Genomic DNA, 13569 nt, shown 5'->3' with positions numbered 1-13569 from the left:
CTTGGTCTTCTTGGTATGTTTTGCTGCAATGTTATGTTCCTATGGATAATTCTACCCACTACCTCACTTCCACCAATTGTGGTTTTCACCTGCCAGTGAGGCACTCAGCATAGGGATGTTCAGACAAAGACCTCTGAGCATCGATGCTGTTGGAGATGCAGGGAAAAACATTTGCACGCATGAAAGATTATGTATGTTCATGTTCATATTGTCTACCACAATAAACTGAGTTATGCATTCACCATTCCTTGCTTCACTGTATGCTTCACCGTGACAACTTTAAGGTATTCACTTTTTGCTGTATAAGATTGTGCTAAGTTCCTTCTAACCTAATAAATCTTTAGCACCCTGGGGTAGAGAGAAGGAGGACTGTATTTAGTCACTTGAAAGTCTCAGTCCTCTGCTCAGGGCTTTGTCAACTACAGAGCTTAAAAATTGCAGCAATCAAGCCTTTCCTTAAGCAAAAAACAGCTGGGAATGAGGGTGGGTTGGCAGTCAAGTGTCAGATTGTATTATGCCTCTTATGTTTACTAATATACTTGCTATGGTTTCGTTGCTGTATTGAAAAGAACCAGGAGGAGGCAATTAATGATTTCCTTTTCAGCTGTGCAATCATGAACTACATGAGAAATATTTTTGTATCATGAGTCATTGGTGGCCATGGAGAAAAACATACTCTTTAAGCCAAGCTTTTAAATACTTTCTTAATTGAAAGAAAAAAAAATAATATTTTACTGACAAGTGAGTTGCTCTTTCAGGTTCATAATTTTAACAATGAATCAGCTGTGGAGAACATTATTTAAGTTCCTTTTACAACCAGTAGGCTTATATGAATAATGTTCGGGGGGTTTTCTACCTATATAGGAACTTTTTTCCCTAAGAAATGTGAACATTTGCAGAAAAGATAATTGCTTTTAAAAGAAAATATGTTTTTATCTGTCCCCTTCAAATGTCATTTTATATCAGGCAGTTCATCATGAACAAATAAAAAACTTGTGCATAAGCCATAGAAAACTTTTCTGTAATTATGTAATTTCTCACTAATGTGCAATTATAGCTCAGTTCATACCAGCAAGAAAATGTTAAAATTGCTGCTCTAAGGTTTTCTGAAAAAACTTCAGCTCCCTTGTTTATAAAACTGTTACATAAATATAAACCATAGCTATTTAAGATTAATTTTTCCTCTTCTTTCTTCAGATTCTCTCTTGTAGGTCTCAACCAAAGCTCAAAAATCAAATTTGTTTTTCCAGGCTCTCAAGCAGCTCTATGAGCTCTGATAACCTTACGGTTCCTCACCAGTGAAACCACTCAGCTGCTGGAGCCATCCCACCTTTGTAGGTGGCTGAACCTGGCAAGCTGGGGTAAGGCTCTTGTCTCCAGACCTAGCCAGGGAGCTGACTTGCTGCTCTGTCCTGGCCTTTTTGTAGTAAAACCTTAGGATGCCTGCAGTCAGCAAACATTTGTTTTTGTAGCTGTCGGTGAGTCTCTGGGGAGATGAACTTTTTTCATGCTGTTTTCTTGCCTGAGTCACAATTGCAAATCTAGGGTCTGGGCTCAAGTTACATTTAAACAGCAGACTTTCATCTGTGAATATGCTTCCTATTGTTTTTATTTCACATCTGTTAAGATGAGACAGGAGGTATATTTTGTCTAAAATGCTAAGACTGTTCTTGAAAGGCTAGTGCTTTCTCCTTGTAAGGAAGGCTGTAATCAGCAGAGTTGTTGTGGTAATTATGTGTACAAAGACTACTCTGGGGCTGCTTAAAGAGAGGGTGAACAGAGCAAGGAAATCAGAGTGCTGCCAGAGAAAAGGAGAACGAATGAATCCAACTAAAACTGCAAGGGGAAGTCAGTTAGACGGAATGTAAATCTGCATGATTGAATTTGGCAAAGATGTTAATGCAAATACTATTTCTGCTTGAGAAGTTACAGAAGGGTCTATTATTTTAGGATGATTGGGATTCAGTTGCACATTTTGTCTGAATACTTGTGCCTACCCGCACCCTTAGTTCATGGCACAATACTTTATAACACCTTATAGGATGTTAGATTTTAGTATTGGCTCAGAAGGAAGATTTGCCATTTCATGAGTTACCAGCAGTACTCTTTTCTTTAATATCTGGGGCAAACGTGCAGCAAGGAGGTTAAACCAGGTAAGTTCCCTTAAATCTTGGACAAGTTTGCAGATGGTGATGGAATAACTATGGGGTGCACACTTTTATTCCTTTGACATCCCTGGGGAAAAGAAGCAGAGAGAACAAAAAGGAAGATGATTTAAATTAAAGATTATCAGACCTCCCAAACAAACAAATAAACACACACATACACATGTACTTTAACAAGGAGATGGGCGGAAAAGTGGCTGTAAGATGACTGGAGAAACAATAATAATTTTTTAAAAAGTAAAACAAAACCCACCCCGCAATAAACCAACATTCCATGGAAGGAAATTTTAAAAATCGGGTTTAGCTTGCCAAAAACGAAGGCTGAAAATAAATATGATGTAATAAGCACTGGAGGGGGGGTTAAGCATTTCTTCTCCTTTCCTGCTATCTGAAATGAAACGAGGGGAAGAGTAAATCGCCAGGCGTACACTCAAAGCGGACATTTCTAAGATTTCAGGAGAGAAATGAGGGTTTGCAACACCCTTCCTTGAAAGGCTAGGCAGACGGACTGTGGCTCCATCAGCATGGAAATCTGTGAGCCCATGAAAGGGCCAGAACTGACTCCTAAGGACTTGACACCCGGCTTTGAAGGGGCGAGGATGACGCGGCGGGGCGGGGGTGGGAATCCTTTCCTTTCGGCAACCCCGGCCCCATCCTACACTCCCTGTTCCCTGCCCGGACAGCGGGTTCCGGCTCAGCTTGAGGGCGTCACTTCCCGGGGCGGAGCCGGGTGGACGCCGGTAGGTGCTGTGAATGGCGGGGAGAGAGGAATTTTCCCGCGCCCTCATCCGCGTCAGCGGTACCGCCCGGGCCGAGGCGATCGAGCGGCTGCGGGGCCGGGGTTGCCCGGGATGCCTCGGGAGGCTTCAGCTCCTTGGGTTTATTCCTAAACCTCCTTGTGTCTGAGCCCTCCCCCTTCTTCCCCCACCATCCTCCGGAAATAAGTGCAGAAAAACCCTCATCCCGAGTAATTGTTAAAAACAGCCCCGCGGCCGTGAGAGTGGGACACACAGCGATTTCAGGGAGCGTAAGGGTTGTTTTGTTCCTGTATTTGCGGCGTGCTGCGTGTGCTCTCAGAGACCACCTTTATTTTAGAGTGCTGTTTATGTGTCTGCTTTTTTATAAAAGTAATATTTTACTGAGTATGATAATAAAGAGAAGATGCGCTGTTGACGGTTGTGTAGCTGCTTTCTGTTGTGTCTTTTTAGCGGGAAAAGGGAACTGTCTTTATTCCAGACAGTAAATACGGTTAAAATAAAAGCTGATGATCATCTGTATAGATAGGTTTCATTTGAGTCCTTCCCAATGCTTTGAAGAAAGTAAAGATGTTTCTATTTCTCTTTAGGTTGTCTGCAAACATAAGTGAACTGATACCTCTTGTACTTTTTAATTCCAAACAAGATGAAGATCCCCTCTTTGCTGATGGGATTCCCTCGTTATTTCTTCAGAAGAACTTACTTCATGAACTTCCACTTCACTTCCAGAGCAGATTTTCTGTGCATTAGATCTCTTGCATCAGCGCACCACTGTCGTACAAAATGGATGCGTTCATCAAATGGTTTGAGGAGAGAACTCTGTCAACAAGTAGCCCCTGAGCAGCAAATAGAGGGACTTTCTGACAGAGAACAAAGACTCGTAGACAGACTCTACAATGGACTAATCCAGAGTCATAGAGCCTGTTTAGCTGAAGCCATTACACTTGTAGAATCAACTCAGAGTAGGAAGAAGAAAGTAGCCCAGGTGCTCCTTCAGAAGGTATTATCCTACCACAGGGAACAAGAAAAGTTAAATCAAGGAAAACCACTTGCCTTTAGAGTGGGTTAGTCCTTTTATATCTGTCTAGTAGCTTACATGGAATTGCAGTTCTCACCTTTCATTATCACTACTATTTGTGGTCTGTAGTCTTGGATTGTTGGGTTTGTGTGGTTTGTAACCAATTAGATTGCTTCTCTTGTCCAGTGGAATTATGGCTTGATATGAAAAATGCTTTTGAAAAAGCTTTAGAAATTATTGTTCCTTCTTGGACGTGTGTTATGAGGGGTGTTTTTTTGTTATAAACTGAAACTTTAGCAGATTGACGCAGATATTGTCTCCACCTAGACAAGGAAGGATGTAGTCAAGCAGACCTGATCTTTCCTCGAATCTTTCTTGAATCCCTTTTTCAATCTACAAAAGGAAAAACACCTACTTTCCTGTTTTATGACCTTCCTCTAAAGCAGCCTACTTTTCAGCTGAAAGAGACTTGAACCTGATTCTCTTGGAAGCTCTGAAATATTTTTCCCTTGCAAAGAGATGGGCTACTAATGTATATCATGCACAACTCATCTCTTGTGTCTGAAGAAGAAATTGGGTGTGGGAGTGAGAATAGTTTGGTGCTAATCTTAGTTTGTGAACTTTGACACACAAGTAAATGGCCTCATTTTTTGAAGTAACAGCTCTGCAAGGTGAGGGCTTTTGCTTTTACAGTGTTTCTTTTGTAAATGTCAGTACATCTGAAAAGCCCAGTTTTAGGATAAAATGTTTTGAAAGTTCTGAAAGATAAGTCAACATAAGTAAATGTATTTGGAGGGAAGTAAATATGTGTGGATAAGCCCAATGTCATGTTAGTGGGGGTAGGATGAAGGGTAGTGAAGTGGGGGCTGCTGCATTGGGTGAATCAAGATAGTGTATTTTGAGTGAATTACAGCTGCTTAGGTGGTGTAAGAGTTTTGGCATATCTTCTATTTGCCTTTGCTGTGATATTGTGTTAAAGTATGAATTATCAACTTAGATGTTGATGGTGTTCATGTGGTATATTGTTTATTTGATTAACAAAATGTTTTTTTCTTCCTAATATGATTATTTAGGGTTGTCTGGTCCTCCTGGTGCTGGAAAATCGACTTTCATAGAGTGCTTTGGGAAAATGCTTACAGAAAGAAAACACAAAGTGTCTGTGCTGGCTGTAGACCCTTCCTCTAGTACAAGCGGTGGTGAGTGTGAATTAAAGTTTGAGTATACCTTGTCAACTATAAGAGTATTTCTTTGGACCAAATGGAGGAAAATTTGCAACCTCTAAAAGAAAATATTAAGTGTATCAGGTTTTCATTTTTTCCCCATCTGATATAAAATTGGGAAATAGGTATCAGTGTCCTAATTTTGTGACATTTCCTCTTTTTCAGTGTTGGAATGTTCAGCCTTACACTTTGTTTTTTTTTCTAAATTTGAATTTCTTTGAAGCTGTGTGGCTGTAAAGTGTCACTTTCAAATAACAGATCGTAAGGGAATCATAAGCTGACCGTGCTTCATTCATGGTATCCCTGGCATAAATATAGAATCTTGATTTTGATCTATTTCTAATGGGCAGCTTCCAGGGAACATAATTACTTTTTTCAGCTTCTGGGCTGTTAGAGAAGATGCTATGATATGTAACTATTTATAAAGACAAAAACCTTCACCACTGCAATGACCTGGAGCTAAGACAGACTATTCTTGAGTGCATGCATTCAGGATGCATCAATAGAATAGTAAATTATGATAACAAGGCTGCACCAGTTGAAAGAATTGAGCATCCCTCATCTTTTGGAATGTGTATTGTGTGCATAGATCTTGCTGAGACTGATGCACAATTTGTTCAAATAGATTTATGTCAGCTTTCTTAAAATAAAAAATCTACCATCAGGATGTATCAGAATCATAATGCAGGGATTCGTTACTTTAGACAGAAGCGGCAAAGGTTTGGTTGTGTGGCCTGGTGTGTCTATAGGCCTCAAAAAGCCATTCAGGAAGAGTAGAATTAATTCTGATCTAGAACAAATTCTTCGTATTTGATAGCAGTAGAGTCTGCTTATCCGGCCTTTCCAGCTTCTGATGGGTGGAAGAACCAGACCATAACTTCCTAGTCCTCAGCAAAGTCTTGAGCAACTATTCCTATTTGGCTGACTTAGCCCAAAAGATCTGTCTTTTCCCACTCATTTATTGGCGGGAGGGAGAAGGGGAAGTTTGACTGTGTTGCACTTCTGAAATAATTTACCATTACATGTTTAAGGTTCTCTGTTGGGTGATAAAACACGGATGACTGAGTTGTCAAGAGACATGAATGCTTACATCAGACCTTCTCCAACCAGTGGGACACTGGGAGGTGTAACAAGGACCACAAATGAAGCCATTCTGCTGTGTGAAGGAGGAGGCTACGATGTTGTTCTTGTGGAAACAGTAGGTATGTGCTTAGGGCTTCCCTTTAATTACCCGGTTGTGATATCTAAATAAGGTGTGTTACTAATTGCATGCTTTTATCCTTTATTTTGCTCATGTTTCATACCTGGTCACTGGTTGAACACGAATGCCCATTCTGTCTCTTTTCTCGTCCTCTTTGTCTTTTACAAAACTGTTGTGTTTCCTGTCATCTTTGTTTTGTTAGTGGGATTGGTTTGTGGTGCAGTGCTGGGATCTGTAATAATTACTGTAATGAATGTGACTGAAAGTTTGCAATAAATGGTGAACTGTGAATTTAATTTTTTAGGTGTGGGACAGTCAGAATTTGCTGTGGCTGATATGGTTGATATGTTTATATTACTGCTACCACCTGCAGGTGGAGATGAATTACAGGTATTTCTCAGTTTCTCTTATTGATTACTGCCTAGGACTAGAAAGAGAACCTTAAATTCAAGATGTAGTATCTGTGCAGAAAGTCCACATCAATAGTGTTTTGTCCATTATACTGTTACTGTCAAAGTATTTTCAGTGCCATCAAATTTATTGCACAGCTAAGATCTGATATGCTCCCCTGATTTCGGAAGTATTAGGATGTAAAATTTTGGTACTCTGTGACTTAACTTTGACGTATTGACTAGTTAAATAAAATTTTGGGGAGGGTTTTGTGTTATAGGAAAACAGAAATTAATATAAGTAGTTTTGCAAACTTGATCATGTCTTGGGTAAACCTGAGTCTCAATACACAAAGTAGGTTTACATGTGAACTCTGATGTCCATGGACAGTGTTCTTGTGTCAAAGTAGAGTAATAACCGGTAATGACAGAGGGTGTTGTTGGTACTACTCTTGTGTGGCTAGCACATACACACACATGTACACACAAAAAAGTCAGTCAGAGCCACTAGGAAGTGAAATAGCATTTTGACTTGCTTTTTGTGATATATCAGCATGTCACAGCCCTTCTGGGTGTTCATGATTTCTCTCCATGTTCTGCTTAGGGTATCAAGCGGGGTATCATTGAGATGGCAGATCTGGTTGCTATCAATAAGGCTGATGGTGATTTAGTTGTGGCTGCACGGAGAATACAGGCTGAATATATCAGTGCTATGAAGCTGCTTCACAAGCGTTCGAGGGTTTGGAGACCAAAGGTTTGTGTACTTCGCTGTGGTTTGTGTGTCAGTTTGGGTATGCCTTTGTTTTGTTTGGGTTTTCTTGGTGTGTTTGGCTTTTTTTGTATTTTTTTCCCTCAGAAAAAGTACTGAATGAGTTAGGATTGATATCCTCCCATCTAGCTGTCCTAGTCTCCCTGGGCTCTTTTGTAAAAATTTCAGTTGGTTGTTTAGTTTTCCACTGTGCTGGAGAGCTGATAGCTGCCGTTCATGTGTCACCTCTGATCTTAAGGTGTGCCACATGAAACACTGTGCAAAGCCAGTCCTCCTTCCCATGAGTTCTGTCCTGAGCTACAATCTCAGCACTATGTGAACTAGGCAGACCTATTACTAACATCAGTAGTGGAACAAACTTTAATTGCTTTTTGTAAACTAAGCATATCCTACGATGTCCCATAGGCCATTTCTCCCTCGTTTATAACTCTGAAGCCTGTGGTTATCTTTATTCTTTCACTAGTACTTACGTTTTGTTTGCTTTAATATTTTTTTGTTGCTCACATAATGAAGGTTCTTGGGCAAGAATCTTATCTATTTGTGTATGCAATGTCTAGATTATTGGAATTCTCATCCCCTGGGTCTCCAGTTTTGATGTTGTATTTCACCTATTAAAAGGTTATGGTAAATTATAAAGGAGAAGGTCCAGTACTAATTTTTAATATGTGTATATAGAATAAGCACAGGCACACACTCTCGCTTCCTTTATTTATGCCCATGTTATAAAGTGTGTTTGCTCTACCCTGGTACTGATATTGACCCATTGAATTAAGGTTAAATCAGCTGGGCTGCCTGAGATTTAGCCATTCTTTTGTAAGTGGGGAAAGAGGGAGACTTCAAAAAACCAGCCTGTTCCATTTAAAAGACTGTGTAAGCTATCTGAAATACTGGCAAAATTAATTCTTAGTCTGGAAAGCCAAGGCCAAAAAATTAGTCAAAATGCCTCATTTCTGGCATATTTTAAGTGCAAAAGAATAGCTACCAGAATATGTATTTAACTCTACGTATAAGTAAAAAGGCAATTGTGTACCTTTTAGCTTAAGATCCCATTAAAAATTATTCTCATTATACAAGCAGTTGGACAAGGCCTATTAATCTCAAATACTCTCAGGGTTCACTTATAGTTGGTAGAATCACAATTTTGAGACCTCTTTTCAAAAAAACCCCACAAAACCACCAGAGCCTCATGAAGTGAGCGTGTTGAGGGAAGCTTGCCTTACCCGTTTCTTAATTTTCATGGAATTTACCTGGTGCAGTAATTGAAGGATTTTTAGTGGTTTTTTTAAAGATTGCTCTGAATCCAACAGGTAATGCGCATCTCTGCCAAAACTGGAGAAGGTATCTCGGATATGTGGGATAAAATGACTGAGTTCCGTGACCTCATGCTCACGAGTGGTGAGTTGATTGCCAAACGACGGAAGCAGCAGAAAGTGTGGATGTGGAATCTCATCCAAGAAAACATGTTGGAACATTTCCGGAGTCACTTGGCAGTAAAGGATAAGATTCCACTTTTAGAAGAAAAGGTTCTTAGCGGAGTCTTGTCTCCTGGACTGGCAGCTGACCTGCTACTAAAAACATTCAAAGATAGTCTCTAAGTATTATTTTCATACTCTGTTTCTGATAAGTGCTTTATGTAAACATGAACATTAAATACAATTTTTCTATGTGTGGATTCAAATGTTTTGCTGCAGCAGACATTGATGGAATACATAGCTACTACTCTGTGAAAGAACACCACTGAATTCTGTATATGGGATGATCATGACAAATCCAAACACTCAGAGATTACTACAGACTGTATTGCAAAAAAACGCAAGCCCAGATCTTCTATTTGTATGCACCATAGATCTGTTGATAGGAAATAGGACTGGTTTTGGGAGACTGTGAGAGTAAGGTTTGTACTGGTGCAGGGTTTTATTCTGGTTATGGGGTCATCTTAGGAGCAGTTGACACTGCAGCTTTCCAATATATTTTTTTCTAATATAGCATAAGCTGTTGCCAGAATGGATTGCAATTTTTTCTTGCCTCACTTTGAGTGACAGCAAGAACATTGGACTGCCTGACAGCACTTGACCGCAGTCTTAGTTTTAAATAGATTGTATGCATATAAATAGAACATGGTGGTGCTTGATCCCTGTTTGGAAGCTGTAGTTAGTTATTATACACTGTACACAAGGAGAAGGGAATTTTAAGCATCCCAAAATAGATATTTTAATACAAAAGCAAAATTTAGTTAGACTTTTTTTAAATGCAGACATCAGATGGAACAAATGTTACCCAGGATGTTTTAATAGCTAGTGTCTTTATACTAGAATAATAGATCTCTAGAAATAATGGTTTGAGGTTTTCTGATCTGACTTATGTTTTCTGGATTTAGACAAAATAGCCAGTTGCGGTTTTGGTACTTTTTTTCCTCTCTTGAAGAAGACATGGCTGCTTACAACCAAAAGCACTTTTATTTTTTATTTTCCTTTGAGAAGAATCTGGAGGAAGCATTTTCCTAAACCATGATCTAGAAAGCAGAGTTCATCTGGTACCTACTAAATGTGGAGGATAAAGTGGAAAAGTGCTGATTTTTGGAGACCTGACAGAAAAAACAGTAAAATAGGAGAGTTTGTGAGCCTATGGTTGCTTAGGTGAATTAACTTTTTAAAACATATATTGAAAGTCATGGTTTTCATAGTTTTGATTTTCTTAACTTGTACATAAAAGGTATGGTGTCTTTAGCTCAGTTTCACCTGTTTGGCTTGTAGTAACCCAATTCCAGCATAGCAGTGAATTGGTTTACTTCGATCTTCTTTTTTCCTTAACATTCTTTTCCCCCCAAAGTATTTTTTTTCTCTTCTTTCCCCTTGTCCCAGTTGTTATATTGTGCTCCCAGCTGAGTTTACTTTTTCCTGCTAGGCCTCTGAGCTTCAGAATTTTGATTCCTGCATGAGCATAATTTGGGAGTTGTCAGAAAAGATGAATGAATTCTGAAAATGCTGTGGATTTTGTTTCCTTTTGTTTTTGAAAGTGGCACAAATTACACGATGCAGAAGAAACCTCTGTCCTTGATGCCAGTGTTCCAGATATTTTTCCCATTTTATAATGGTGTCTGTATAATAGTCCGTATATTTTTATTCTAAAAATACAAGGTATGACTAGAAAGTAAAAAGCAAACTGCAAGGCAAATGAAAAGTACTCATTAAAAGCCTAAAAGCAATGATCTCCATGTATGTTTGCAGTGAAATATTGATGAAGGGCACTGTGGTGTTTTGTGGGACATACAGCTGAGGCACTTCTTGGTTAAGAAAACTTGCACTGGTGTAGCTGGTATTAGTGGTTTCCACCACATAAATGGTCAGAACTTCAGGGCCCTGACCCCTTATTATCATTTCATAATCAGTAATTTGGGGTTGCTGGAATTGGTTATATAGAAGCAGCTGAAGGAATAGAGGGGAGTGGCAGAAGTGTATTGTGACCATGCTGAGTTGTGAAAGAAACGTAGTGCTTGTAGTTTCTTTTTTTTATTTAAACAGCCTCTATTGAATATGACAGAGAGTACCCCAAGCCAAAAGTAATGTCTCATGTCCTTTCAACTTTAGATATTGACTGTATTTTATGGTACCTAGTACAAGAAATGACAGTCAGGTGGAAAATGAATTAATGAGAGCAACAGCAGCATTTTAACTGGTGAGTTCACAACTTTTTGATAGTCCATTTGTTTCGGGTGGCAGTTTTTGAGGTGACCTCATTTGTATTTGTTAGATCAAACCCTTATTATTGTCATTACTGCTACTTCTGTCAGGGACTGCTGTTTTTCCTTGTCTGTTAATACATGAGCTGCCAAGCAAGTAAAATAGAACCTGCAGCTTTGTTTAAATGACAGCTGCTCAAACAGAAAATGTTTTGCCACTTCTTCAGTATTTGTTTTCTGGTTGCAGATCTGTTGATGCACTCAAGCCATGGGCCATCATTATTTTCTTGTTTTGTTGCTTCCTTTAAAGTATCATTAATTTACTAATGAACTCTTAGCAGAAGGCAGTTCAATGGCTTAAGCAGGTTCTTTCAACTGCATTTTCTCCTTGAAGGAGAGCATTAAATGAAAATCAGATTTGCTTTCTTTATGTGTTCGCTTGTGCCTCATGCCTCAGTAAACAGAGAAATACCCTTATACAGCTTGTATAATTTTGCTGTGCCGTGTTTTGGAGTCAGCTGCTGTTCAATTAATCGTGCACTTCTGTTCATGCTCTGACAGGCTGGGGAAATGCATTGTCTTCAGAAGAGCTGCACAGCTTTAGCTGGTAGGCTACAGCTCAGTAAAAAATGTGGTATTTCCCAAGACAGGAAAGAGCATTTCCAGCTCATCATTTTTAGCTCTGTGGGATTAAGTTGGCTAAAATGCATTAAAATATTGTCATTCGAGTAAACGGGCTTCTTAAAAATGATAGTAAACAAATCTGTTGAGTAGGATGTTGACATATTCCTAGCTTGTAGAGTTGTTAAGTTGCTCTCATGTTAACATTTAAAACCACAACTACTGCAGAATAATATGAGAAAATAATATAACTTTATGAGAAAACAATAGCAAGATAAAGTGTGTAACTGAAAGTATGATAAACTGTTAGACAAATTAGTATGGGAGGTAAGGAATAAACTGCTCAAATACTCCTATGGAGTCCTACACGTGTCTGTAGGAGTGAAACTTTTCCTCAGGTCCCTGTGTAATAGAATTTGCTGGTGTTTCACAGCTGGAAGAAACAAGTGTGATGAGATCAAGTGATTTACCCAGGACTCTGAAACAGGTCAGTAGAGTATAAAGGTTACAGTTCAATAGTCTTTTTACTCTGAGCCCCATGTATATTTACAGCCACGTTACTTAAGGTTGAAAAAATGCTCTTAGCAAGTTCATGCACTTAGTGTGACTTATTCCCTTCATATCTAATCTCTCTATTTTCAGTGACAGGACCCAGTGACCCCTTCTTGACTAGTGTTCTGTTGTAATGTCCTGCTTTAAGTAATAAAAAACTTTTCTTTCATATCTAATCTGCCCTCTCCTTTTGTAAATGCATTACTTCTTGTTGTGCATGCTTTTCAGTCTTTATGTTCTCCTCACATATATTGTTTCTATATTAGTGAAATCTGCAGTGTGTTGGCTATTTGTGGCTCTTAAGATTTTTGAGGATGGGAGTTGAGCAAAGTTAAAGAATACAAATGAACCTTTCTTTTTTTTTTTAACCATACACAGTTCCCTTCCCAAAGGTTTCTTTCTTAAAGTAATGTGACAAGATTCAATCACTGACTTGCTTTCTACTGGTGTAAACATACTTATTTCCTTTTTCCTTCCTTGGAGTGCTTCATGGCTCCCCCCTTGGATGCACAGTCAATAAGTAACGTTGTCCATGAGTTAAAATGAGAAACGTTTTACAGAGCTTAGTGCTTCTATTAGTGTTCCTGCTGGACTAGTCTCAAACATACATAATTTGAGGAATGATTGAACAGAAATTGATAAAACATTGTTTTTAAAGAAAAGTCAGTATTGTTTATGTTTCCCTGGAATGTGTGATTTGGACAATCAATCATCAGTGCACGGATTGTCTAGCAACAGGATTCCTCTTCCAAAAACTAGTTCAGATGTTCCATGGTCATATTCCTTACAGTTTATTTAAAAACAATCCACCCACCTCATGATAGAACATTAAAAAAACTTGTAGGTTGAGAATAAAAGTTTCAAATTTGAAAATTCATAAGCAGTTAGAGTAAGTATTTAGAATGGAAGGATTACATACTCTGTTCCCTGCTGCCTTACCAAGGTATGGTTCAGCTGGTGAACAAGCAAGGAAAAGGGGAACTGATATTGATGGCGGTGTGGGGAGAAGGTACCTTATGGAGCAGCAAGAAGAATGTCTATTTTTCTCTTTATTTCCTCCCATGGGAGCGTAAGAATTATCTTGAATAATTCACTGGCAAGTCACAGAAAATAGTGTTGATCCAGAGTGTTTGCTGTGTGAGGCTTACAAAAGTTATAAATTCAATTCCCTTTCCTGTTTTCTAAGGATTTGTATATTGC

At 38.9% G+C, this 13569-nt stretch overlaps 1 protein-coding gene across 3 annotated transcripts; it reads left to right on the top strand.

Moving 5' to 3' along the window:
• Positions 1 to 2888: 2888 nt before the first annotated feature.
• On the top strand, positions 2889 to 12540 carry MMAA (metabolism of cobalamin associated A). 3 transcript variants are annotated; one of them, XM_050327353.1, is made up of 7 exons: positions 2889 to 2905; positions 3511 to 3984; positions 5012 to 5134; positions 6190 to 6360; positions 6664 to 6749; positions 7353 to 7502; positions 8825 to 12540. In XM_050327353.1, the coding sequence occupies exons 2-7, from the start codon at positions 3567 to 3569 to the stop codon at positions 9110 to 9112; spliced, it is 1236 nt and encodes a 411-aa protein (XP_050183310.1). In that variant the 5' UTR covers positions 2889 to 2905; positions 3511 to 3566; the 3' UTR covers positions 9113 to 12540. The 3 variants fall into 3 exon arrangements, with proteins under 3 accessions (XP_050183310.1, XP_050183309.1, XP_050183308.1); XM_050327352.1 differs by lacking the exon at positions 2889 to 2905 and adding an exon at positions 2920 to 3192; XM_050327351.1 differs by lacking the exon at positions 2889 to 2905 and having other exon boundaries at positions 2920 to 3984.
• Positions 12541 to 13569: the final 1029 nt, after the last annotated feature.

The sequence above is a fragment of the Myiozetetes cayanensis genome, unplaced genomic scaffold (assembly GCF_022539395.1).
Source record: "Myiozetetes cayanensis isolate MyiCay16 unplaced genomic scaffold, myiCay2020 scf33, whole genome shotgun sequence".
NCBI lineage: Eukaryota > Metazoa > Chordata > Aves > Passeriformes > Tyrannidae > Myiozetetes > Myiozetetes cayanensis.
This window is presented reverse-complemented; position numbering and strand designations above follow the sequence as displayed.